General features: G+C 42.7%; 1 protein-coding gene and 1 long non-coding RNA gene across 13 annotated transcripts in view; one reads left to right on the top strand and one right to left on the bottom strand.

Annotated features, from left to right (window-relative positions):
* The window catches only part of MAD1L1 (mitotic arrest deficient 1 like 1), a 551,618-nt gene that overhangs the window by 383,129 nt on the left and 141,556 nt on the right, over window positions 1-26,933 (top strand). For 10 of the 12 annotated variants that reach the window (XM_038419935.2, XM_043494295.1, XM_043494293.1 and 7 more), the window contains one exon: window positions 761-968. The exons of 1 other annotated variant lie outside the window; for it this stretch is intronic. In XM_038419935.2, coding sequence (XP_038275863.1) covers window positions 761-968 — 208 coding nt within the window. Of the gene's footprint in view, window positions 1-760; window positions 969-15,053; window positions 16,265-26,933 lie in introns of all 12 variants that reach the window. One more of the 12 variants, XR_006274883.1, reaches the window with a different exon arrangement.
* On the bottom strand, window positions 116-21,150 carry LOC122456180. The gene is made up of 3 exons (XR_006274885.1): window positions 21,020-21,150; window positions 18,096-18,098; window positions 116-126 (listed from the first exon to the last, which is right to left on the bottom strand). It is a non-coding gene; the product is annotated as an uncharacterized LOC122456180 (long non-coding RNA).

Consider the following 26,933-nt stretch of genomic DNA (forward strand, 5'->3'; position numbering starts at 1 on the left):
TATAATATCAGTGTTGCCCTCTCACTTTGAAGGGATATTAATCCATTATTTTAGGATTTGACTTGCAGGTTAAACTGCTCTAAATCTAATTCACCTTCAAGAAAAGTGTAAAATGAAATGTCCCTACTTGTTTCGGACAAACTGATACAACTCACTAAGCACTCCAGCACTGGAGTCCTGTGGACATCACAGACTTGTACTAATAAATTAGGCTGGCCCTATGTGTCCTGCTGTAGTTTAAGGCTTCATTATAAACTCCTGCTATCAGGGGATTTAACATGCAACCATAAAACTTCATTTCCGGAGTTAAACTTAATAATGAAGGTGTCATCCAGAAGCAAGTTCTGCTCAGTTGAAACAGTGGTTCTCAAATTTTTGTACAGGTTACCCCTTTCACACAGCACGCCTCTGAATGCGACTCCCCGTTATAAATTAAAACACTTTTAAAAAATATTTAACACTACTATAAATGCTGGAGGTGAAATGGGCTTTGGAGTGGAGGCTGAGAGCTCACGACCCCCCACATAATAACCTTGCGACCCCCTGAGGGGTCACAACCCCCAGTTTGAGAACCCCTTAGTTAAGAGGTTGAGGGAAAGTAGCCCTTTCTTTGGCTGGTTTTCATTGCTGGAATTGTGACATTAATGCTCTGTAAGTGTACCATGTTCCATGTGTGTGTCTGCTGTGTTTTGCCTCCTTGTGCAGTTTGTTGGGACTCAGACCAGTTACACAGTTTGCATACCATGTTTGTATTTTGCAGGGTGACTATGACCGCAGTAAAACCAAAGTGCTTCACTTCAGCATGAATCCAGCAAGCCTGGCCAAGCAGCAGCGAAAGGAGGAACAGCACCAGCTCCAGGAAGAGTGTGAGAGGCTGAGAGAGCTGGTCAGGGTTCTGGAAGGAGGAGGCTCCATCCCTGGGAATCTGGAGATGGTTGGAAGTTTGCAGTCACCCCAAGAAATTGCAGGTACTTTGCTGGCCTCTAGCCATGTGTCTGTCTATCTTATAGCTCTTGTATACAGTAAATGAAGTAACCTTGGCTGGGCAGTATTGATAGAGGGCAGAAAGGAAATATTTCCCTCCTTTCATGGCTGGGCTTAGCTCTGGAGATCTCGTGGATAGCAGAAAATAACTCAGCTGTGGAGAAATAAGTGGCTGAAATCTTCTGACCTGGTTTAAAATAAACAAATATTGTTTATTAGTATATATGTGCCCCATTAATCACAGTGAAATTGACTACTCCATGAAAATAAAGTACATCTACATTTCACAGAATCTGAGACTCTCCTGAGGTACAGAGTCTTTCTTCCATTCAAATACAGGACTGAGACTTATAATACAGTAGCTGTGAGATTCAGCACTCTCCCGTACACAGTCAAAAACGCCGTAAATCAAGGTAACAATATTAGCAAAAAAGAAAAGGAGTACTTGTGGCACCTTAGAGACTAACAAATTTATTTGAGCATAAGCTTTCATGAACTACAGCTCACTACTTCGGATGAAGTGAGCTGTAGCTCACGAAAGCTTATGCTCAAATAAATTTGTTAGTCTCTAAGGTGCCACAAGTCCTCCTTTTCTTTTTTGTGAATACAGACTAACATGGCTGCTACTCTGAAACCTAATATTAGCAAAGTCTGACTTGTCACCTAAAGCACTGAGAAGTGACCAGGCAGAGTTGATTCACACTGGAGAACCCAAGAGATCTAACTGTTGAATCTCTGACCCACATGTACTTGCCCTCAAAACTCCCTTGCTATAGCTGAAGAGAAAAATAAACCAATCTACACAATGGAAGGAAGGGCTGTGGGGAGCTAACATGTTGTGATGCTGGCAGTGCATGTAAGGCTAGTGCCTGCAGGGAATGATGCTCTTTAAGGTGTGTGGCCCAGAAGACGGTGCTTTTCTCTGAGGCTGCATATGTAGGAAATTTATGACCCATGAGCCTTCTCAGCCTTGGTGTAAAGAAATCCCTTATGGAAGTGACTCTCATTATTATGGCACGGAAGTATTCTGAAAGTAGCCTGCTAGTTTTTCCATTAAACTCAAATGATAGTATTTCATTTTTGGGTTTATCCCAACATCTCGGTGATTATGGCACTAAATAAATACAAATAATTACACAGAAATTCTAGGTGGCATGTCTGAGTGAGGTATGGCATTAACTGCTACTCTGTGGGGAGAGAGGGTTAAGAGGTCACTGAGGTTATAGGTACAGACTCAGTCCATCCACACTGTTTATCTATTTGTGATAGCACCAATTAAGTCATGGTGCTTTCTGAACATTTAAGGAAGACGGTTCCCACTCCAAGGAGTTCCCAGTGAAAGGGTCCCAGAGAGAGGGAATTCTCAGGGATGGTGTTTGTTGTGCAATTCAAATCTGAATTTCACTGTGGCTGTTTAGTGCCTGTCTCCCATTATGCTTCTGCACAGTCTAGTGTGTCTAATGCTGCACATATATATGTGGGTGTCACTGCCCCCCGAATCCAGAGGGTACTGTTACCATCAGTGGCAGAGAGGATGAAGAGGTGAGGTCATATATTTGGCTCTGCCACTACTGAATGAATCTCTGGGGTATAATATAGAGTAACTAGACCATTTCCTCTGAGGGGAGCCAGGTGTATTTCTCATGTATGCCCCCTTTGATTTGCTGTTCATTTTTATTCCGCATCCTGTTCCTCAGTTTGCTTGTAGCTGTTCATCAGGCGTCTCTGTGCCAGAATGCTACCACGTTTGTCTCTAGCTCACAGGGGATACATTTTTAAGTTGTTTTCTATTCTTTCTTTGATTCTGACAGTAAAACAAACAGCACTCTGGGTTTCAGTTTATTTTCAGCTTGTCATGTCTAGTGTGTTTGTGTCCCTTCTCTCCTGAGCCCCCTGCTATGTATGTCATTCTGACTTTTGTTTGCTGACTTGTATAGAAGAGAGACCATCAGTTGCCGTGTCTAGCTGGGGTCGGATATGCTTTTGGCTGCAGTCTCTAGCGGTTGTTTATCACAGTCACAGTAGGGACCTCTGGAGCCTCCAGGTGCATCTCAGTGCATATGGAAGTATTCATGTAAACAAAATAGAAAAAATAGCTAAGAGGAATGCACCGAGGGGGACCCCTGGATGGATGGTGTGATTAGAGGAAACAGATGTGTTATTGGTTTGTATAAAGGAGAAAAAGAAGAGCCCCCTTTTCTCATGTTTCATGACCATATGTGAATCATTCTCATGTAGAGACACTGCTGACAGCAATGCAGTAATTAGTTTAACACCTTTATTTTGCTGCAGAACCATGCTGGTTTTCAATGGCATAGTCTTGTAGCCATCGAAAAGAATGGCAATATTGGGATGTGCCAGGTATATTGGACTATATAGGTGGAGCGCTATTTGAAGGCATGCATGATACTGTTACATCACTTAGCGCTGAAAGGGTTAGTTACGCCTGTTACTCACTGTCCTAGGGATGCTTAGAAAACATAGAAAATATGTCACCAAAAAACCCAGGTTTTCCCAAGGTGGGGAATGAGAGATTCCCCTCTTTTTCTTTTCATGGGGATGAAATCATAAGAACATTGCTTACAGGAAATGGTGGTGGAGCAGTCCTGCCATGTGCCTTCCAGTGTAGCTTGTATACAAGATGCAACTGAATGACTTGCTGGGGAAACTCTCTTTGTTCACATTGACTGTCATGAGTGTTACTGGAGCTTATGGTGAACAGTAAGGGGCAGATTTTCACTGAAGCCACAGGGAGCCAATGTTTCCATGCAAAATGTCATGAACTGGAATGATATTTGCATCACTTTTTGGGACAGTTGTTGTATCTACCTGTGCAAGGAAATGGGCAGGTTCAGCACTCTAAACTTTGGAGGTGGGCAAACCCTCCAGGTCAGGGCTGAACTGTTATGGTGGAGTTGGATAGGTCAAAACCTAGGACTGATTTCTCCTTCTCCTACAGGAAAAAAGTGGTTGTGTAGGTCAGGGTCAAAAAGACAATGAGGGTCCATGTATAACTTTGCATTCTAGTGCTTGGCAGGTACGTAAATATAAAGTTTGATTGTCACATTCTGCTAACCCTTGTCCTTTAGCAGTACCCATATACACTGAATGGGTCACTGTCAGAGATGAGAAATATGGGTGGCCTTTAGCCAATTGTCTTTGCTACATTCAGCAAGCTTGTCTGACCTGCAATTATGCTTAAGGTTTGAAGGATTATAATTACAGCAACCAAAAAAGACATTAAGGACAATGATGTTGATGGTTTTGATAATAATGTGTTGGCTATTATTACATTTTCTCATTGGGCTGGAATGTAGCACGTTTTCTCTGACCACGGTTCCAATTCCTGGAGAGGTAATAAGGAAATTATTATGGTGGACGCTAAAGCTCATTAAATGTGACTCTATTAAAAATCAAGGTTATATTGGACTTTAAATCTCTTTCAGTATAACCACTGGAGGCTGCAGCACAAGTTGGCAACTTGCCATTGTGTGCAGTGGTCCTTTTCTCTCATTTATGCCGTAATAATCTCTATTAAAATGGATAAGATGGCTATTGCAAAGGCGAATTTTGGACAGTATGAGCTATAATCACTTGTTGTCCTCTATTCTGCAGTATAAAAATGGGACACAGGACCGTGTAGTATTAATGGGACAGAGCTGTGGCAGCCCCATTATTGGAATGGGCTGTAACTTTATGGGTGGTTTGTTTCTCTCTTGGTGCCATCTCGGATCTGGATTGTCTAACAGTGGAGTGTGGACCAAGGTCAGGCTGCCATCTGGTGAGTTCTAATTTTCCTGTCCCAGAAACAGGAGTGCAAACAGTAATAGCTTTGAGAAGGTGGGGGAAGGGAAGTAGTGCCCAGGCTTGGAGAAAACTCCAGTCCTTTTACCTTTTCTGTTTCCTAAATTCCTTCCCACTCCTTTTCCTATTTTCCTGTTCCATGCTGTCTCTTCCATTCCTTTCCTTCCTCACCCTCATTTTTGTTTCCTCTCTCCCTCCTGCCCTCCTTTTCTTAGTTCTTTTGTGTGTTTATGATTGGCCTCTGGTTTTATTTTCTGGCACTTCCAGAGCTACCCCTTCTAGAGGTGGAGTTTAATCTTAGTAGTGAATAGATATGTGGCAGTACTAGCCAACCTGGTCAGTTTGTTTATGTCACTAGCCAGGGGTGGGAAAGAGAGAGAATACTCAGGTTGCTGAATGTTCCTTATACATATCTGCTTTCCCACCATAATCCCTGCTTAAAACTAGTATTGTGTTTGTCTGAAGGTGGGTATTTTTCATGAGGAATCCAAGGGCTCTCTTTCCTGTTTTAAATGTGTTTTTTTAATACTAAATCTGATAATAGCCTCCCAAAATGTTTTATTCACATCTGATTAGATATAATGGGAAGTTCTATTCCCCTATTTTTTTCTGAACCCTAATTCAGGGATAAGAGAATGAACTGTGTGTGTCTTCTGATTTGGGCCATAAGCCACATGCTGTCCAGGCTGTTACTGCCTTCTGCAAGGATGAGCGTATAAGTAGGACATCTCCCTACATTTAGGCCAAACAGGGAGCCCTCTGGAAAAAGGACCAAGGTTTCCCCCTATTACAGTCCACTGAAAAAGGAAGTTACAAGTCCATTTCATAGGTACAATGTTCTGTTTGAGTGTTGCTAATGGAAATTTGAGTCCTTCACTTGCAAAGGGACTGGGAGATCTCATTATAAAACAGGTGATCTGAAAGGAGCTGCTGTGTCTGCTGCATAGCAGAGGCTTTCCCCATCATCACTGCCAAGGCAGGGCCTTGTAATGGAGATTATTAATTGGAATTAAATTGGGTAATGAATTAATATTAAAATAATCTAATTTTGTTGAAGTGACAAGCCAGAGCTGGTAAAATTTGTCACTGTCCAGCATGCCTGCGCTGGTGATGAATGTGTGTCTGACTGCAAAGCAGGTTAGAAAGGGAGTGGATGGCATTTAAAAGTTGCACCTGTTGTCCACTGTTAGTCCCCTTGTTTCCTGTTACCTGTTTATATTAGAGGGCCTGCACCTGTAAATTAAAAACAGAATCTGTCTGAGAGAGGATAGTTAGCAGATTTTTCTGTGCTTTAGTTTCTTTTGCCTGCATCCATACCACACTATGCTGTTTTTTTTTTCAGATCTTGCTAGCTAAGCAAGGTTGTGCCAGGTGGGTGCTTCAGGAAGTGATGTTGGGGCCTCAGTAGGTGGCACTTTTCCCTCTGAGTCAGTAACAAGCCAATTCCCTGTTCTGATGATAGGGAGTGGGGTACTGTTGCAGGCTCCTTATTTCTAATGAGACCTAAAATCAAAGTCCAGGCCACTTGCTGTCAGTAAAGGTGTCAAGCCACTTTTTGGAAGAGTAGGTTGTTAACCTTGGTGTCCTGGCCAAATTCCAACCGAAATCTGCTTACCCTAAATCCCTCTGCAGTTTATAGAAAGCATTCTGTCACTTTCTGTCTTAAGCTGTTTGTAGTGTTGCTGTATGCTGATAATCGGCTGCTTTCTTCCACTGCAGAGGTGGCTGTGTTTCAGTGTTGGGGGAAATGATCCTGAGCCCTTATCAGCCTCAAAGACATGATGTGACGCTTTAATGTCCAAAGCATTTGGAGAACCCCAGATGAAAGACTCAATAGAAAGGCAGACTATTGTTAGAATTATTGGGATGCAGTGTTGCCTAGTGGATCGAGTACTGGACTGGGACTCGGGAGACCTGGTTGTGCTACTGGCCTGCTGGATGACCTTGGACAAATCACATCACCTCTCTGTGCCTGAGTCTCCCAATCTGTAAAATGGGGGTAATGATGCTGTCGTCCTCTGTATAGTGCTTTGAGATCTACAGATGAAATGTGCTATACCAGAGCTAAGTGTTATAATTATACTACTTCTTGTAGTGTTAATTTCTCCAATTCAAGCTACAGAGCTCCCATGTTGGTCTGAATGGTACATGAGGGCTGTGAATGAGCCGATAATGGACTGTTCATGAGAGAAAAATCATCCTGATTTCCCTCTCTATCATAACCCTGTCCCATCATTCCAACCCAGGGCTATACATGGCTAGTTGGTATTGCTGTGTGTACCTTTGTTTGCCCGACGTGGTGGTTCCTGCATTTCAGTATTGACTAGGTTATAGCTGGTATCTATAAATTGCCTGTAAATGCCCTTCACATTATACTGAATGATAGTATGTTATAACAGCAGTTCTCAAACTGTGGGTCAGGACCCTAAAGTGGGTAGAGAGTCCATTTTAATGGGGTCGCCAGGGCTGGCTTGGACTTGCTGGGGCCCTGGGCCGAAGTCTGAGTCCCACCATCCGAGGCTGAAGCCTGAGGATTTCAGCCCTGCGTGTTGGGACTCAGGTTACAGGCCCCCTGCCTGAGGCTGAAACCCATGGGCTTCAGCTTCCTCTCCTGCCCCCACCCCCAGATCAGTGGGGCTAGGGTGGGCTCAGGTTTTGAGGTCTTGTAATAATTTTTATTGTCAGAAGGGGGGTGAGGTGCAATGAAGTTTGAGAACCCCTGTGTTCGAATTAAATTGGACAGCCCAGAAATATAGGGAAAACATCTTACACAATGAAACCATAACTCTGCGAGTGCCTTGTGCGTTCTGAGAACCAGCAGCTCTATGTTCTTTTAATTGCACCTGCTCTGCTCTTCTTTTGCTGGGACACCGAAATTACTGTACATGCTTATAAGAGCCACGTCCCCAGATATGTGTGGAAGCATGCTACCCAGAAGGGGGTAAAAGCCAGGCATACTTATGGAAACCTTGCAAGATAAAGAATATGTTACCTTTACTGTATATAACTCCTCTCCTCCAGATGGATGCCAAAGCTCTTTATAGACAGCACAGGGATGAAGTCACCCACCACTGAAATACATCTACGTCTTCAGTGGAAACAATGTACCCATTCTATGGCAGCAAGTCATAGGTCAATGGAATAACGAAAGAGACAGGATCCAGAGCCTTACTTAGTCCGTGTGCATTGAAGAATGAGAACCTAGGCAATCCAATGGCAGCTACTAACTGAATAAATCCCAGGGGATGCCTCTGTCTTGCAAGTTGTTGGAACTGTATGAGTGATGTGAGGGCTCTGGTAAGACACTGAAGGGACTTTAAAAATCCAACAGCTGTCTGGGGAGTCAGAGGTTTGTAATAAATCCTGTAACTTAGTCCTTTTGTAGCCACTGAATCTGTAATACTTGGCATCAATCAAAGGTTACCCCATGGAGTGCACTTATCTTTCCATGTGAGCAGAGGAGCTGCAAGTTTTCTTCCTTCCCCTCCTCTTCAGTAGGATTCATGTGTGGACTTTTAAAAAGCTAGCAGTCTTTTTGCTCATATGGGGGGGAAGGGCCATGCCGTGCTGTGTTTATAGAGCTCTAGAGATCCCTCACATTATATACAGTGTGTTTCTATTTTATGTACTTACATGTTTTCAAAGCACCTCTCGCCATCTCTCTGGGCACTGCATAAAAGTTAAAAACCATAATTAAAATAAAACTGGAGCCGTTGGCCCAGCGAAAAGTAGCCACTTTGCCAAGAAAAAGAGGAAGCAAACTAGCCCAAAAGGAAGAGTTGATGAAAAAGGAAATATAAAATGGGTGCAGATGAAGCTACCCAAATAAAAAAACCTTGTACTGAACCTTGGCGCCATTTACAAAAGGACTGTGATGGGCAGGGAAGGAGTCCCATAGGTGGGGACCCTGAATCCAGAATTCCTTGCTGCTGATCTAGATGAAACCTCCAAATGGAGAATTTAGCAAACATCCATCAGTCTTTCAGGATCATGCTACGGGGATGAAATAGTCACTCATTCCCCATGTAGATACCATTTTAATCACAGTAGACTTACATGACATAGCCTTGTTTTTGTCTCTGAAAGGGAAGGTGTGATGTTTGCCTTGGGTAGGGGGCAGGGGTAGAAAGAACTATTCTCGTTTCTGGGACCATATAAGTCAAAGGACAGTAGGTGTATATTGCTGGAGAAGCATACGTGGGGAAAGGCCAGTTTCTGACTTACACCTTGTTATATGTGTTGATGTAGAAGAGACACAATGATAGCAACTTTGCATTTTTACATCTCTGTTTTGTGCGGGCTCACAGAACTGATTGTGGTTCCTTCCTCCCAGACCAGCAGTAGCTGAGAAAAATGCATAGAGGAAACAAATAAGCCCCATTCCTTGCTGTCAAAAGTATCCTTTCAGGCTTCAGGAGTATCCTCATCAGTCTCTTCACGGAGGAAGTAATGCCAAAGGGATGGGGAGAGAAGTCATTGAGAAACGAAGGGATCAAATGGTCCCTTTTGTCATGTTCAAATTTCCCTCCTTCCCATTATATCCGGCACCAGATGCAATCTGCCATATTGTAGACAGTACCCATGATGTCCATGGTTCTTGTATGTCCATCTCCGGTGATGGTTTCTTTATAATCCACATCCAAGATGCCAGGTGTCAATACATTTAGCCTGTAGGCTTCAGTAACTTGGCAGTTCTATTTGCTTAAGAGCTTTACCTTGTGTGTGTTTGAAACCAGATCCAAATACGCTGATTGTACAGCTCCTGTCTTGGTGTCATTGTTACATGTCTGGATGCTTCTGCTGGATTCCTCTTTGCAGCCCTGCAGATTCCTTTAAGAAACAGAAATTCATTGTGATCTCAAACTGCCCTTCGGATCCTGTGGGGTTGTAATATAAGCTGCCTGTTAAAGCAGTTTACATCACAGAGCAGCCTTTGATTAGGAATGATGTGCCATAAGGCCTCTGGTTGTACACAATTGAAAATGCTCTTTCATTCATCAGCAGGAATGAGAAGAAAGGCTTGTGCTGATGTCTCAAATTCGGGCCTACACAAATTCCCTGACATTAGAAAAACCAGCCTGCCAATGTGGCAGAATGCTCCGGCAGGGGAGAGTCTTTGATCTTTGCTCTGCGCGTTGTCAATGTATTGTTTCTCCTTGAAATCAAAGCTTGTGAACAGCCCAGAGAGGTGGAAATCTATTAGAGAGAGTTTGCTGTGTGTGTCAAACTTGCAGAAAAATGTGCTGAGACTCATGCTGCCACTGAGGTGATAGTCTCTTGGGCTCAGATTTTATTAGACTGAGTGAGGGACGGCAGATAGGAAAGGGAAAATACTTGGTTTATTGAATTTATACAATAAAAGTAAAAAAGTTTCCAGCTTAACTAAATCCAAGGTGGTGGTGCTCCTGCACAGCAGAAGAACTTGCTCAATTCACTTTTTTATTTCCAGAATCCTGAATTTCAATTTCCAGGTCAGCATTCTTGTCTGGGAGCCGAGATCTGGCTACATTCACGAAGTAGAATCCACAAGCCTGTAATTCCAGATGAGTGGAGGTGGAAAAAATAGAGCAGTTGTACTTGCTCCAAAATTGTAAAGGGGATTGAGGTTCAAATAAACTGCATAACCCAAAGGAAAACTAGCCATATGGGCTCGCTGTCTGCTGGGTTTGCTGTGCCTGCCTGCCTGTGAAGCCATTTCCCCTGGGAAAGATCATTTTCATTTGTACTCCCAACATTTTAAAATTTTTGCTCCAATGCTTCAGGTGAAAGTGAAATATAGCTGGGCTCAGTATTTCAGAGGAGTGGCTGGATATAAGTTTATTTTTGACAAGTAAATTGATGACACTGCATTAGGTGAATGTGATGCGCAAACTTGTCACTAAAGTGTAAACATGGTGACAGCAGGACCAGCAATTCCCAGCCTAATCAAGTAAACTGAGTAACACATTCTTTGAGCTATGAGGTACTAGAGACTGATTTCCATATTAAATGAGAGAAGCGCCATAAATTCAACACTTAAATTCATATTTTAATCACACAAAAGTCAGGAGATTCGAAGCTATGATTCCCACAGCAATTAGGTTGTCCCTCATATGCAAATGTAGCATTTTCAATTATTTTATTTATTTTGAATTTAATGTGCCTTAATACACATGCAATGTCAGCCAACCTACAGCCGTCATATAGGATTGCCAACTTTCTAATGACACAAAACCTAACATCCTAGCCCCGCCCCTTCTGTGATACTGGGCCCCTTTCCCGATGCTCTGCCCCCACTCACTACTTTCCCCCTCCCTCAATGGCGTGCTCTTCCCCCCCCCACTGGGCTGGGGCAGGGGGTTGGGGTGCGGGAGGTGATGAGGGCTCTGTCTGGGGGTGCAGGCTCTGGGGTAGGGCCAGGGATGAGGGGTATAGGGTGCAGGAGGGGGCTCAGGGTTGGAGCGTGGGCTTACCTTGGGCAGCTCCTAGTCACAGGCGCAGCAAGGGGGCTAAGGTAGGCTTCCTACCTGTTCTGAGTCTGCGCTGCACCCCAGAAGCAGCAAGCATGTCCGGCTCCTAGGCAGAGGTGCAGTAGGTGGCGCTGTGCACTGCTCTCCCCCACAGGCACCTACCCCGCAGCTCCCGTTGGTTGTGGTTCCTGGACAATGGGAGTGCAGAGTCGGTGTTCAGGGTGGAGACAGCACATGGAGCACCATGGCTCCCCTGCCTGGGAGCTGGACCTGCTGGCCACTTCTGGGGCGCATCGCGGAGCCAGGACAGGTAGAAACTACCCTGTCTTAGCTCCGCAGCACTGCTGACCAGTCTTTTAACGGCCCGGTTGGCGGTGCTGACCGGAGCCACAATGGTCCTTTTTTGACCAAGTGTTCCTGTTGAAAACCGGACACTTGGTCACCCTACCGTCATAAGAAATATAATTTTGAATATCCTGACTTGGAAACTGGACTGAGACTTTGAGGCAAGCTTAAGAGTTTCTAGTTCTGTTTAAAAATAAAGAATAATATAAACAAGACCCAGATAATCTCACCCTTAAGGTTGCATTAAGCAGGCAGGGAGGGCCTGATCAAAACCCTACTGAAATCAATGGAAATTTCTACCATTTATGTCAATGGGCTTTGAATCAGGCCCTTAATCTCCTCCTCTTCTTTTAAAGGAATAAACTTTATTTAATTGCCAGGTCACACAAACACACTTGCACCATTAATAAATCCATCAGTCTATGGATTCAATCCTTGCTGTGTATACTGGTTGCAGCACTGATCATATATTCAGGTAAACACTCAGTATACAGCCACAATTATCTCTGCATTTGCTGGTTTGCTGATATATCCGTGCTTGATCCCTATACTCACTGAAAACTATTCAAGTGGCATGTCTGAAGACTTTTTTAAACTTTGAATTAGATTACAAAAGAATATGTCTGAAAAGTTTGACTGATGATACACTTTTCTTCTTAACAATGATAATAATTCAGACCACTGAAAAATGGTCAAGCAGAGTTTTATTCAGACTTTCCAGATCAAACCACTTCCGAGCTGAGAACAAACAGGTGGAATTTTAGTTTAAAAGAAAATCTATTTGGAAAGTAATCAGTGTATGTAAATAGAAGATTATAATGACTGTGTCATGTTAACCATGACACTATCATCAGTACCATGATGCTGTATAAACTCATAGCCTTTTGAATCTGGTGCAGAGATAAATTGCATGCTCTTCACTTAATATATTCACACCTACCCTCCCTCCACTTCTAATGCCAAGATGGACTTGGCAGCTGGTTCAAAGGTTAACCAATGAGGACTCTAGAGGAGCAGTGGGAGGGAAATTTAGTTTCAAAGGTATGGACCCTTCCTGGAGAACATCCAGACATCATCCCTGTCTCTTTTACACTGAGGGTGTGTGCTCCAGCTCAAGTAGGGTGACCAGATGTCCCGATTTTATAGGTCTTTGGGTCTTTTTCTTATATAGGCTCCTATTACCCCCCACCCCCATTCTGATTTTTCACCTTTGCTTTCTGGTCACCCTAAGCTAAAGTGCCACTGCTGATAGCAGCAGTGGCAGCCTCAAATGGGAAAGAAGGCAATCTCTACACTGGTGTGCGCTACAAATTTATGGCAGTATAACTACATCACTCCAGGTTGTAGAAAATCCAAACCCCTGAGCCACACAGTTATGCCAGCCAAACTCTCAGTGTAGACAGCGCTTTGTTGATGAGAGGGCTTCTCCCACTGACACAGCTGCTGCCTCTCAGGGAGGGGAGATACCTATGCCAAAAGGAGAAACTCTCCCGTCGGCATAGGTAGTGTCTTCACTAAGTGCTACAGCTACACAGCTGTAAGTGTAGACAAGCCCTCGGAGTCAAAGATGTTTAAAACTATCTCAACACCTTTAAATGAAAGCCAGCCCCATGAATTCCCCCTGGAAATGTATTGGCAACCAGTGCAGAGTATAGAGCACTTCTGTTATGAGCTCTCTGTCTGCAACAACCTAATATGTGGGCCGCTGATTCTCAGCTAGGCTTTGGCTTCCATGTGGTCTCATCTTGTAGCCATACGCAGATCACATTACAAAGAATAGTCTAACCCCGAGGTGACAAAGGCTGTGGCAAGGTTCAGCTCAGAAAGCAAAAGTCACACCCATCTCTGTCTGATTGATAAAAAAGCTCTTGACCATAGCTTCCATCTGAGCATCTAGGAGCTGCCCAGCATATTTAAGACAAGACAAAACCAAACCCTCCTGCTATGATGCGTGCGCTCTCTTAGTCAAGAAATGCTGATACAGTCTTCACCAACTCCTCTAGCTGCTCCCCGCAGCTTCTCCACATCACCTCAATGCTGTCTGGACTGAACCTCAGATTGCTAGCCCTCAGCCAGCCCAGACCATCAGTCATTCATTCCACTGCACAAGCCAGGTCAGACATAATGGAAGCACAGAGTTGGATGAAATAAGCCTGCAGAATAATAGCAGCTGACTGCAGAATATCCCCTCACTGATTCTCTTAATAGCCTCATACGCATATTGAATAAAGGGAGTGGCTAATGCATCCCTGCAATACCAAGTATAGCAGGTTCCCTGGGCAGGTAACTGCCCAAAATTACCCTGTGTGATGATCAGATAATACTATAATGGGTACACAGTATAAGAACTTAAATAATATAGAATAGAGACCTCCATAAAGAAAGGATGAGAGGCACTCGAGCGACTTCATCCATCCCTGCTAGAGGCTGCAGATGTGTCATCAAAACTTCATGATTAGTGGCATCAAAGGCAGCTGACAGATCTAAAAGAATTAGCATAGGCACTTTGAATAGGTTGATAATGTTGATGATGTGTAATTCCCTTATTAGACTTTGTTGTATTGTTATCTTTGACTATAATGAAATGAGATAGAATTTGAAAAATTGTTTTTAAAAGAGCAAACTTTAGCAGAGCAAGGTATGGAAAGTGGATCTTAAACCAGCAGGAATGATCCCTAGGTCCTCTCCCACATAATAGGGTATGCCAAGGTGGCTTCATCCTTGGAGTCCATTTTAGCCAGAAACCTGTGGTGGATGGGGTTGTTTCCCTTAGAACTTGACTCACATGTCTTCACCTCCCCAAGACATGGGGCATATGCCACAGGAGTTTGTTAGCTCCCCAAAGCATGGGCTGGGATACCTGTGGTGCTCCTAGTTGGCAATTCTTGCACACCTTCATCCTAAGCCACCGTTTTCTGCTTTAGGATCTTTCCCTTTCCACACGCCCAAAATAGATCTTTGGATTTGGGGCAGTGCTAAGTTGGGACTGACAACACCAACTCGTTCCATGAGTCTCGTTAGAGTTTTCAGTCAGACAGAAAGTTTGCCAGGTCCCAAGGTTTAGTTTCAGCTGGCGACATTCTAAGCTAAATGCAGAGAACTTTTGCAGTAGCTGGAAAAGAATTCAAAATGGTAACTACAGTATCTTGACCACACTTTGGATAGATGGATGGCCATAAGTCCCAGCACTCTAACCCCATATTTGTTAAAAATTGAGACCCATCCATGAACCAGTCCCTGCAGTATTATAACCACATCAGCAACTGCCCCCTTTATTATTGTAAGCATAGGTGTTCCTTAATGGTAGGACAAATGATCAGTTAGCAAAGAGTAGGATAATAGCGGTTAGAAATCTATACATTTGCATTGAAGGCTTATAAAAATTCTCCCCCTGCTGTGTGGTTTAAAATTGGAATGTCTGACACTTAACAGAATCTGGATAATTCTTTGTTGTTTCCCTTTAATGTTCAGAATGCAACAGAAGGGTTTTGTGACAAGCTGGAGAAGTATCGCAATGAAGTTAAGGCTTTTTCTAATTAGAGAGTCCCTCGGATGACTTGCTTTTGGGTGGTTGGAATGCTGGCTGGTTTGAGTGTGTCAGCAGCTCTGGCCAGTACAGCGGAGTCCTGTCAGTTCAGAATCTGTTTTGCCCTTCAGAAATCAAGAGGTGCAGCCTATTTGCTCTAACAAGAAGAGTCTGTGATGAGAGAAATTATAACTGCAGCCAGCCGTGCTAGTGACTTCACCATCTGTTGTGAAGGCTGTGGCTTGAATGCCAGAACTGTCGGTAGCAAGAATAATGATGACAATATTTTGCACTTCTATAGCACCTTCCATCGGAGGGTCTCGAAGTACTTTCTAGACATTAATTAAAGCTTCACAACATCCTTAGGGAGGTAGGTAAGATTCTCCACACTACCCTTTCCTTGCTTGCAGAGTGGAAGAGAATGTGTCACTAATGTTTGGAAAACAAGTCCTTCTGGCCTTCCATTACCCAGCTGCTTCAGGGAACAATAAAGCCTTGTACACTTGGGTTAGTGCAGGTGAATTTAAGTTAGTGATGCAGTTATGAAGAATAGCTTGACGGGGTTAACTGCAGGTTGGAATCTGGTACTGGGAATGATCTTGACATTCCTGCTGTTTGTGCTGGCTCAAACTGGAAGCATCATTGACCCCTGAGCCCAAAGATAGGTTCAGGTCTGACTTTGGAAGGGACTCTTACTCCTGACCTCTGCCTCCTTGAGAGTACTGTGGAAATGGTATTCCAGGCTTGTGAGCAGAGGGAACTTTGTACCTCATTGTCCCACAACAGTGGCAGTTTGTTTTGCATGGTTGTTACTGCCTGTGAGGAGAGAGTTTCCTTTTGCAATAGTGGAGGGCAATAGAGTAGTTATGGGGCATAGAACAGCCTGACCTGAGCCAGCCTCTATCTGACCCAGTTTCTGTGGAACTGAGTATCCCTTTTACATGCATTGCAATTGGTTGGACTTGGCAGGGCTACTCCTTCCATTCAGAATTCAAAGTATATAGTGTGATGTTGCACCCCATAATGCATTATGGGAATATGCTTATTAATGTACATATGACATAACTGGAATATGTTTTATGCTACATATGCCATGTAACATATCTATGTAAAGGTTATGATCTACTGAATAAATTCATCCTATTTGTATGCATGTGTCGTTGTATTCGAAGTTATGAATATTGGCTGTATACTTGTTTGATTTTAAATAACCTTAGTAAGGCATTTGGTCAGCTTCTTTAGAAAGGAATTTGCAAGTTAAGTGCCCAGTCAAGAAGCACTTACCAGACAATGGATCTTGGAAGGCTCCAATCCACATAAGAAGTCTACCTGAGAACATTCAAGGTAGCATGTGAACCATGGCTGCTACCTGTAAGTTCTGATTCATGCATGGACATGTGACTTGCCCATGTGACTCCAAAACTCCATCTTGTAGATGGAATTCTACACAGGGAGAGGGAGGGGTATCCACCCACAAGAGAAAGTCTATTTAAATCCCTGGGAGACCCCTCCATTTTGTCTTCAGCTGGCTCAAGAGATAGCCTCTCCACCCCGAAGCATACCTGAAAGAAACTGGAACAAAGGAAGTAACTACAGGGGATGTTAGTGACGGCTGGACCCAGACTAGAAGGAGACTAGTCTGTAAAAGGAAGCTTACTAGAACTCCTCTGAGGGTGAGGTTTTATCTGTATTCAGTTTTCTTACTGTATTAGGCACAGACTTGTGAGTTTTATTTTGTTTTGCTTGGTAATTCACTTTGTTCTGTCTGTTACTACTTGGAACCACTTAAATCCTACTTTCTGTATTTAATAAAATCACTTTGTACTTATTAATTTACCCAGAGTATGTATTAATACCCGGGGGGGGGGGAACAGCTGTGCATATCTCTCTATCAGTGTTATAGTGGGCGAACAATTTATGAGTTTACCCTGTATACGCTTTATACAAGGTAAAATGGATTTATTTGCGGTTTGGACCCCATTGGGAGTTGAGCATCTGAGTGTTAAAGACAGGAACACTTCTTAAGCTGCTTTCAATTAAGCCTACATCTGTTAGGGGACGTGATTCAGACCTGAGTCTGGGTTTGCAGCAGGCTAGCAGGTCTGGCTCAAACCAGGCAGGTCACTGAAGTCCCAAGCTGCCAGGGAAGGAAAGCCGGGGTAGAAGTAGTCTTGGCGCATCAGCAGGCAGCCCCCAGGGGCTTTCTGTGATACAACCCGTCACATATAGATATATTCAAAAGATATTAAAGTACATTCTCTTCAGCACCTCCAAGAGGCAATGCACAGTTATCAAATGACATTATGTGATGGGTGGGCATGTTGGGCAGGGAGGAGGGTGAAAGACAGTTATCTGCAAAAGTTTGTAGATAGGCTGAAAGGGGGGAGCCCACATTGTGCTTAATTATTCATAGAATCATAGAACTGGAAGGGACCTTGAGAGGTCTTCTAGTCCAGTGCCCTGCACTCAAGGCAGGACTAAGTATTATCTAGATCCATCCCTGACAAGTGTTTTTCTAACCTGCTCTCAAAAACTTCCAATGACAGAGATTCCATAACCTATTGCTAGGTACTGTGTGTATTTCTGTCTGTTATTTACTTAATTTTGAATGCCAGGTACTAAAGGGCATCGGCATCAATTAACTGTTTAATTGAACTTGTAAAGAAATCACGTCATTTAGTTATCCAGTTACAGACACGTACTGAAAAGAAGGGGAAAAACCCTGGCCTTTCTTTTCAGTCATTCTGTTCAATACTCTTCGTCCATTATTTGCTTTTATTGTACACTAGTGTCTCTCTGGAGCAATGTGTATATGCCGTATTTCTCTCAAATGAAGGAATGTGCTTTCTCGTTTCCCACTACATGCTGCGTCTGTTGTTCTATGTTCTTGGTGGATTTAGCTACTGCTTTCTTTGTTTCCCTCTAAATTCCTTTAATTGAGTTTGGATGAGATGCCTATGTTGGTCACAGTACCAGGATTTGGGTACTGCCTGACTGGGACTAAGGGCAGAATCCAGCTCATACTCTCTCTCTGCCCAGTCTGTACACCTTTTGATGCATGCTCTGGGTGTTTATTTTCTTGACAATGAAATACCTTCCTAAGCTTTCCTCTCTAATTGGATAATTTTCTTTGCCAAATCCTGTAGTACATCACTATAGTGATATAAATAATAAATGATAACCAGTAAAACACACCTTACCAAGAATTTTAGTGGTGAGAGTCCTGCTCCCTTCACTACTGGTTAACAATAGGAAATGGTCTTTCTTTAGCCCTTCAGAGCTTGTCTCCCTTCTTCTGTACATAAAGATTTATGCAAAAGTGTTCGTTTCTATTTAATCACATCTTAAAATGTTGTTCTCAAACTTTTCACTTTCTTTCAAGTTGCCTTAAGCAAATAATAGCCTCAGTGCCTTATGCTTCTGTGTCCGGTGTGGGTTGTTTTCTTCACAGGCCGAACTTTTTTCTTGACCCTCACTTCTTATCACTGTTCTCAAACTGGTATCAGCAACGTTAGGTCACTTAAGTGCTTTTGCAGTTTCCCCATGTTTTACACCTCCTGCTTTCTTCATGGTTAGGGGCTTGAAGCTGTTGACATATTTTTCTCAGATATTCCAGTCCTTTCTGAAAACAAGATATTATTCTGTTTCTGAGCTCAGTGCTTAGTTCTTTCTTCATGCCCATGCTGTCTTTGTCCTCTCTAATAGTAATACCTATCCCTTACTTTACATCTTCAAAGCATGGTATAAACATTAGCTAATCAAGTTTATATATCATGCCCTAAAATATGGTAAAGGAAAACTGCAGTGGAATATAAAACAGTTTGCAGTCACTTGATCCAGTGTAAAACGTGATTGAATCACTAATTATTTCTTGAAAATGCTGTGCCTAATTACATGTATCAAGACAGGAAGACCAGGACACAGCAACCAGAAGCACTGGAAGCTGCAGACAGACCGATGTAAGTTCTGTATTATTACTAAGGTTGTTTTGGATGTACATACTAAAATAATAAGCAAAATAAAAAACCCTCTCCTGTGTGGCTGCAGCTTTCTGATCTTTCCTGTTTTAATACATATAATCAAGTCTACATTTTCTGTTGGAATTTTCATTAAAGTTGCAGCCCCAGTTATTACACAGCTGCCTACTTCAGCTCAGTTGGGCTTCTGAAACATTTTCAGATATTTTTAAATACTGCTGTGTAACTTCCTTATTTTCAGTATTATGATTAAGTGAAATTTTCTGAAGTCATCTAAGGCATTACTACGTATGGTTTTCTTTTAGTAAATGTTTCTTATTAAACAGCTGCAAACAATACAAACCATAATTCACCTTTTCCTTATCTATTACTTCTCAGTATGGCATTTGTAAATTTTTATAGCTAATTAAAATATGCGTCCGATCACATGCTTTCTTTACAATTTCTGTTAAGCCATTGTTTGACTTTTGATTTCAGAACTTTAGAACAAATAAATAAAATGGAGAGAGCAGCATGATGATAAGCCCTAAAAAGGTACAGCGGATGTCCCTTGTTTTCAGCCCACTGTACACTTTGAGGTAATTGTTAATAATGTACATCAGCCAAAATACTTCGAGTATTTACTCAATATTTACTGACACATGCATAGCCAAAGGAAAGATCAGAATACCCAAAAGATGAAAATGCATTGAGAGATCTCCAGGTGATGGTGAGGTCCTCACTTCACCATCCTGTCCTGTTGCACTGGAAGAAAAGATATGGATTACATTATTTTCAACTACTTTGCTTTAGAACTTTCATGTGTAGTGTTCAAGTCTGCACACGTTACTTTGTTCAGTGACTTGGTCTGTTAACTTTAGTTTCTTTACTATTTCAAATCCCTTTTCCTTGCTATTTCAAAGGCACTGGCACAATAGTGCAATGTTTAAGTTGCAAACTCGACAGGAAAATGTCTAAATCAAAACATTTTGGGAGGGGATGAAGTAGCAGATGTTTTCCATCTCTAACTACCTATGTAAAAAAGATAAGAATGAAATGAAAAAGTTTCTATAAATACTAGATATGGTAAAAGCTTTTAGTAGTCTTGGTCCTAATCTACCTGATAGTATTCCTTTAATTTTATTTTTCATTACAAACTCATCTTAGTTCTACTTGTTAACAATCTTGTTTTCCTGGTGATGGTGGCAGTGTGGATCCAGAGAATTGGGCACTAGACAGGGAATCTAGATACACAAGGTCTGTACCTAGGTCTGAAATGGCTTCCCTGTCCCTTTGACTCTCCATATATTTCAGTTTACCCATTCATAAAATTGGAATGCCAATATATGTAAAGCCCTTTGACTTCTACAGATGAAAACTGTTAAATAAAGACTGAGTATTATTAATTATAATTTAATTAACATTAGAACAACATCTCACTCATCCAAATCCGAGTAGAGCTAAAGAAGTAGCTTACTGCACATAGAAACAGACAACTCAATATTATTATATAGGTATGTTTTTCTCTAGGTACCTCGGTACGTATGCAATTATGAAAAATTAAAATGAGTGCTTTGAATGTGCCATGGAAAGGGAATAGGATAGAAGAAGATGGAAAAGGCAAAGGGATGCTGAGGCTTGCTCCCATTATCACAGGAAATTGATTATATGGGACTGCCCATTGCATCTTAGTGGGTGATTCCCACTCAGTGCTTCAGAGGAAGAGGACAAATGTGCAGCGCTGTGGATTAGAGTTACAGGATTTTTGCAGAGATTACTCATATGTATGAGCAGGCCAGCATATAGCATGGCCTTCAGTGATCATATTTCTTTATGTACAAATTTACTACGCTACATCATCACATAAACTTAGCTGAGCAATTCTACTAGCAGTTATTTACAGATCTCGTGTACAGAGAACTTCTGTATGTGTTATTGTAACAGGTTGTGGTCACCACTGTGGCGCCTCCTGCTGGTTGGTCCAGGAAGTAGCTCTGTCCATCAGCAGGGCACCCCTCTCTGGTGGTGTCTCACTCTCCGTCACTGCTTCTCCCCTGTCTCCACTGTCTGTGGGGACCCACGTTGCTCCTGGACCGTGGCATCCTCTTCAGGGCATAGCCAGAGCAACTCCATTGTCTCCCCCATTCTGGGGGAACTGGCAGTCCTTTGCCTGGCCTTTCGCTGCAGCCCCTAGTCTAGCCCCTCGCTCAGGGGCAAACTGTAGTCCTTTGGCTAGCCACTTTCTTCAGTGGCCATGGGGCAAAGGGGGGGGCCCAGGCCCACGCCCACCCACTACTCTGGGCCGCGACCCAGGGGACCCTAAGCTGGCAGCTGCTCACTGCCTCTCCCTCCCTTCTGCCGATACCTGCTTTCCCTGGGCCACTTCCCCGTAGCCCCAGCACTGACTCAGCCCCTGTATCAAGGCCACAGTCTGGGAGCCAGCCAAGCTGGAGCTCCACTTGCTCCCCTGACCCTGCCCAGCACTGCTCTGTCCCAGGTACTTCTCTTTACAAGCTCCAGGGAGAGACTGACTCCTCTGCCCTGCAGCCCTTCTTATAGGACCCAGCCTGGCCCTGATTGGCTGCTTCTAAGCCTTCCTCTGATAGGCTGGGTTCTGCACAGCTACTCCAAAGGCTGCTATTAACTCTTTGCCAGCCAGTGAGGGGCAACTCTCTGTCACAATCATTCTCCCTCTTCTTCTTCGCCCCCCCAGTATGATTTAATCTAAAACCCTGGCCAACCTGTTCCAGCATTTGGCTCCATTAACAGTGAGCAGCACTTTGTCCATGATATTCAATTCCATTGACCCTATCTGGAAGAATTCATGGGAGTGCAGAATAAAATCCTTTTTTAAAAAAATAACCCCTAGTTTAAATTATTCTTGATCTTGGAAATCTAGGATACTGAAGAGAGAAGTCGTACATGTGTGTATATTTTCACACCTTCAGTGTGATGATTCTTAGGAACTAAAGAGTCAAAGCTCCATGTACAGTACTCAGCTCTTCTGCAGTAGAAAAGAAATACCCTTATTCCACAATAGCACAGGATTATGGAACTCCGTGTCTGGGGTGACCTCATTATGATAATATTGTAAAGAATAACCATACCTCTCCCCTCCCAAGTGCCCACCTTTGATTTAGAGTAGAGGACAGCAAGCTGGAGGAGACTGAAGCAACACAAGGGGCAAGCAGAAGATCATCCAAACCAAAGATGTGCACAGAAGAGAGGAAGGAAGGCGGAATCAGCAGGATGGATATGGGGAGTGTAAGTTCAGATGGAAAAGGATAACAAAAATACTCCAGGTTGGCTATCCTTGGAACCTTCTACAATAGCTGTTGTTAGCAGAGTTCTCTGTGATAAGCATGTCAGACTCCCAAGGGATTCCCAAAGTGCTCTGTAAACTTTGCAGTTATGCAAACTCTAAACAGGGATTACTTCCTCCATCACTGAAATACATTCACTCCTGGAGTGAAATTTAATACCACACAGCAACACTACATGGTACCGAGGGCAGAAATTGAGGAGTGCCTTTGAGTTGAAACCTCAGCGGGAATTTAAGTAGCCATAATGTTATTAGCTTAGTTGGAATTTGTTTAGGATGTTGTAGTTAACATCCCATCTCTTAACAAAAAATGCCATGGATTCTTTAATGATCCGGACCTACATTATAGATCTCTGAACCTCCAGGAGCTCTGTGGTCCCTAACACCATGTTGGGACCTTTTGGTTCAGTGCTGATTCAGAGTCAGAGTGCCATCAATTGAATCACAGGGTGAGACTTAGTTAAAAGATCAGAATTGTGTCTCCTTACATAAATGCAAATGTAATCTAGTCTCTTCTCTGAAAGTGCTTATACCAGAGATATTAAAGTCCATGTGCCTGGGAGCACAGATGTAAGGAGTATGAGGTTAAATAGGCTAGTAGAAAAGCACAGTTTCCCAGTTTGGAAGAATGACACCAACAGGGTTGGGTGAGGTGGATGAAAGCTACAGCTGTGTTCTACGGTGCAGGGGAGAAGGAATGTTTTCATGACAGCAAGAGCAGAAGAGGAGAAAATAGGGGCTGTGACTCCCTTGTTCTGCTGGCCTCCAGTATAACAGAAATGAGATGCTGTTTGTTCCTTGTTCTGAGAAGTTCTGCGTGTGAAGAGCATCCCAGTGTAATGATTTCCCACTAGCAGTTTCCTGATTTTTCACTCATCTTCCATGTTCTCTGTGGCTTTCAGCAGTTTTTAAACTAATTTTGCAATCCTTTGAATTTTTCTCTTCTGCAGTTTGGCATCTGCGATTTAGAAGAGGATTAAAAGCCTCATATCTATAGGGAGAGAAGAGCTTTCCCTTCAAGACATGCATTGGCTTTCATAACTATTCTCTGTGTTAAGAGATTTGAGATGGTACATTGAATGATTCTGCATCTGCTGTTTGGGATTTCTCCATTGTTACCAAATTCCATCACTCGTCATTAGCGAAGGGATGTTACATTGATACTATCCCAGTTCTGTAGGCCCCATATTACTCATTTGCATCTGAATTGTGCTGAGCATAAGTTTAATTATAATCAACTGGGTTGCTTGTGCTCCATCAAACTATCTCTATTGTGTTTGCTTATCTCCAAGGTTTTGCTGCTTTAGCATTCTGCTTTAGATGTGGTTTTAAAGTTGTCAAATTCCAGGGCCAAGGTATGAGTTTTTCCACTAAGCAGAGAGAGACGTGTTGTCATAATATGAGCACAGGTCCATAAGCCAGGAGTTCCTGAGTTAGCCCAACTTAATTAATGCTAGGTTTCAGAGTAGCAGCCGTGTTAGTCTGTATTCGCAAAAAGAAAAGGAGTACTTGTGGCACCTTAGAGACTAACAAATTTATTAGAGCATAAGCTTTCGTGAGCTACAGCTCACTTCATCGGATGCATTTGGTGGAAAAAACAGAGGAGAGATTTATATACACACACACAGAGAACATGAAACAATGGGTTTATCATACACACTGTAAGGAGAGTGATCACTTAAAATAAGCCATCACCAACAGCAGGGGGGGGAAGGAGGAAAACCTTTCATGGTGACAAGCAGGTAGGCTAATTCCAGCAGTTAACAAGAATATCAGAGGAACAGTGGGGGGTGGGGTGGGAGGGAGAAATACCATGGGGAAATAGTTTTACTTTGTGTAATGACTCATCCATTCCCAGTCTCTATTCAAGCCTAAGTTAATTGTATCCAGTTTGCAAATTAATTCCAATTCAGCAGTCTCTCGTTGGAGTCTGTTTTTGAAGCTTTTTTGTTGAAGTATAGCCACTCTTAGGTCTGTGATCGAGTGACCAGAGAGATTGAAGTGTTCTCCAACTGGTTTTTGAATGTTATAATTCTTGACGTCTGATTTGTGTCCATTCATTCTTTTACGTAGAGACTGTCCAGTTTGGCCAATGTACATGGCAGAGGGGCATTGCTGGCACATGATGGCATATATCACATTGGTAGATGCGCAGGTGAACGAGCCTCTGATAGTGTGGCTGATGTGATTAGGCCCTATGATGGTATCCCCTGAATAGATATGTGGACAGAGTTGGCAACGGGCTTTGTTGCAAGGATAGGTTCCTGGGTTAGTGGTTCTGTTGTGTGGTGTGTGGTTGCTGGTGAGTATTTGCTTCAGATTGGGGGGCTGTCTGTAAGCAAGGACTGGTCTGTCTCCCAAGATCTGAGAGAGCGATGGCTCGTCCTTCAGGATAGGTTGTAGATCCTTGATGATGCGTTGGAGAGGTTTTAGTTGGGGGCTGAAGGTGATGGCTAGTGGCGTTCTGTTGTTTTCTTTGTTGGGCCTGTCCTGTAGTAGGTGACTTCTGGGTACTCTTCTGGCTCTGTCAATCTGTTTCTTCACTTCAGCAGGTGGGTATTGTAGTTGTAGGAATGCATGATAGAGATCTTGTAGGTGCCTCTGCCATGTACATTGGCCAAACTGGACAGTCTCTACGTAAAAGAATGAATGGACACAAATCAGACGTCAAGAATTATAACATTCAAAAACCAGTTGGAGAACACTTCAATCTCTCTGGTCACTCGATCACAGACCTAAGAGTGGCTATACTTCAACAAAAAAGCTTCAAAAACAGACTCCAACGAGAGACTGCTGAATTGGAATTAATTTGCAAACTGGATACAATTAACTTAGGCTTGAATAGAGACTGGGAATGGATGAGTCATTACACAAAGTAAAACTATTTCCCCATGGTATTTCTCCCTCCCACCCCACCCCCCACTGTCCCTGATATTCTTGTTAACTGCTGGAATTAGCCTACCTGCTTGTCACCATGAAAGGTTTTCCTCCTTCCCCCCCCCTGCTGTTGGTGATGGCTTATTTTAAGTGATCACTCTCCTTACAGTGTGTATGATAAACCCATTGTTTCATGTTCTCTGTGTGTGTGTATATAAATCTCTCCTCTGTTTTTTCCACCAAATGCATCCGATGAAGTGAGCTGTAGCTCACGAAAGCTTATGCTCTAATAAATTTGTTAGTCTCTAAGGTGCCACAAGTACTCCTTTTCTTTTTAATTAATGCTGTAGAATTAAGCCACACATTTTATTTGTCTTCCTCAGTTTCCCTATCTGTAAAATGAGGATAGTACTTACCTCAGATTTTTGAATGGTATAATTGTTTGTCCAGCACTTCAAAGATGAAAAGCACAATGTAAGTATCTTTTTTATGTATTTAAATGATTTATGATGTGTGCAAAAATGCTTATTTTTGCTCCTAACACAAGCTCATCTGGGAGACATTGCAGCTGGAACCAGCCAACCAAAGAAAAGAAAGAGGGGAAAAAAAGTTCCACATGAGACCTTGTGTGTTGTTACATAACAGCAAAACTAGCTGTTTCAGGACATTTGGCAAGGGAAACCCTGGGTCAAGAGTTTGGGATACAATGGCATATTTATATCCATGGAGCTAATTTCCTTTAAGTTATTCATTTCACTTAGGGAATTTCCTAGCCTTATGAGAGAGACTAGGAGCAAGGATTCATTTATTCTTTGTCTCGTTCAGCCCCAGGCAAGCCTGAAGATTCCCTGACACTTACAGTTCTGCTTTTTTAACTGATTAATGGATCTTAAGGATTTTCTTCTAGCATGACAGGGTTAAGAATTCTCTCTGCCCCCTCCCCCTTTCCTCCCCCCACATCCTCTTTATATAGAGATTTCATTCTTTTCTCTTTTCTTTCTTTCTCTTTTTTTTGGCTGTTTTTACAGTCTTCTCCCTCTAATCTGCCACTATCTGAGGAATTCATTACATTTCAAATAGGGAGACTTGCTGCATACATTAGCAGGTTTTAATAGACTTGCCATGACTCAAAAAGGAGGGGAGGAAAAGAGAGAGAAGATTTAAAACTCTTGTCTTGCTGAAAGCAGACAGATTGACTCAAAAATGACTCAGTCAATAAAAGATGAGTTTTGAAAAGGCTTCCCTCTGCTCAAAGGGAGCTCATATTCCAGGGAATTAGGTTTTTCTAAGCTCGCTGTCAGAAATTAATAATACATACAGCATGTAAAATGGATTTAGCCCTGTACAGCCTTATACAAACATATTTTTGACTTGCTAAATGTGGCATGACTACCAGGATTTCCCAGCCTTTATCCCAGGAGTTTGTCTTCTCTCCAGAATGGTGACCTCAGTGGAATTTTTAAGCACATCAAAAAAACCCTAATAAATTTTGCTTTTCATTTAGAATGTGTTCCCGCTCTTCTCCTTGCACCCAGCTCCCCCTCTCGGAGCAACTTTTATTTTCAGTGAAAATTAAGCCAAAAGCTCTAGTTAAATTATCAGGCTGTAGAGACCCCTTTACCTAGTGCCTTTCAGCACCTTTACAACTAAGTCAGAGATGCAGAGCTTTC

Source organism: Dermochelys coriacea, chromosome 10 (assembly GCF_009764565.3).
Source record: "Dermochelys coriacea isolate rDerCor1 chromosome 10, rDerCor1.pri.v4, whole genome shotgun sequence".
Taxonomy (NCBI): domain Eukaryota; kingdom Metazoa; phylum Chordata; order Testudines; family Dermochelyidae; genus Dermochelys; species Dermochelys coriacea.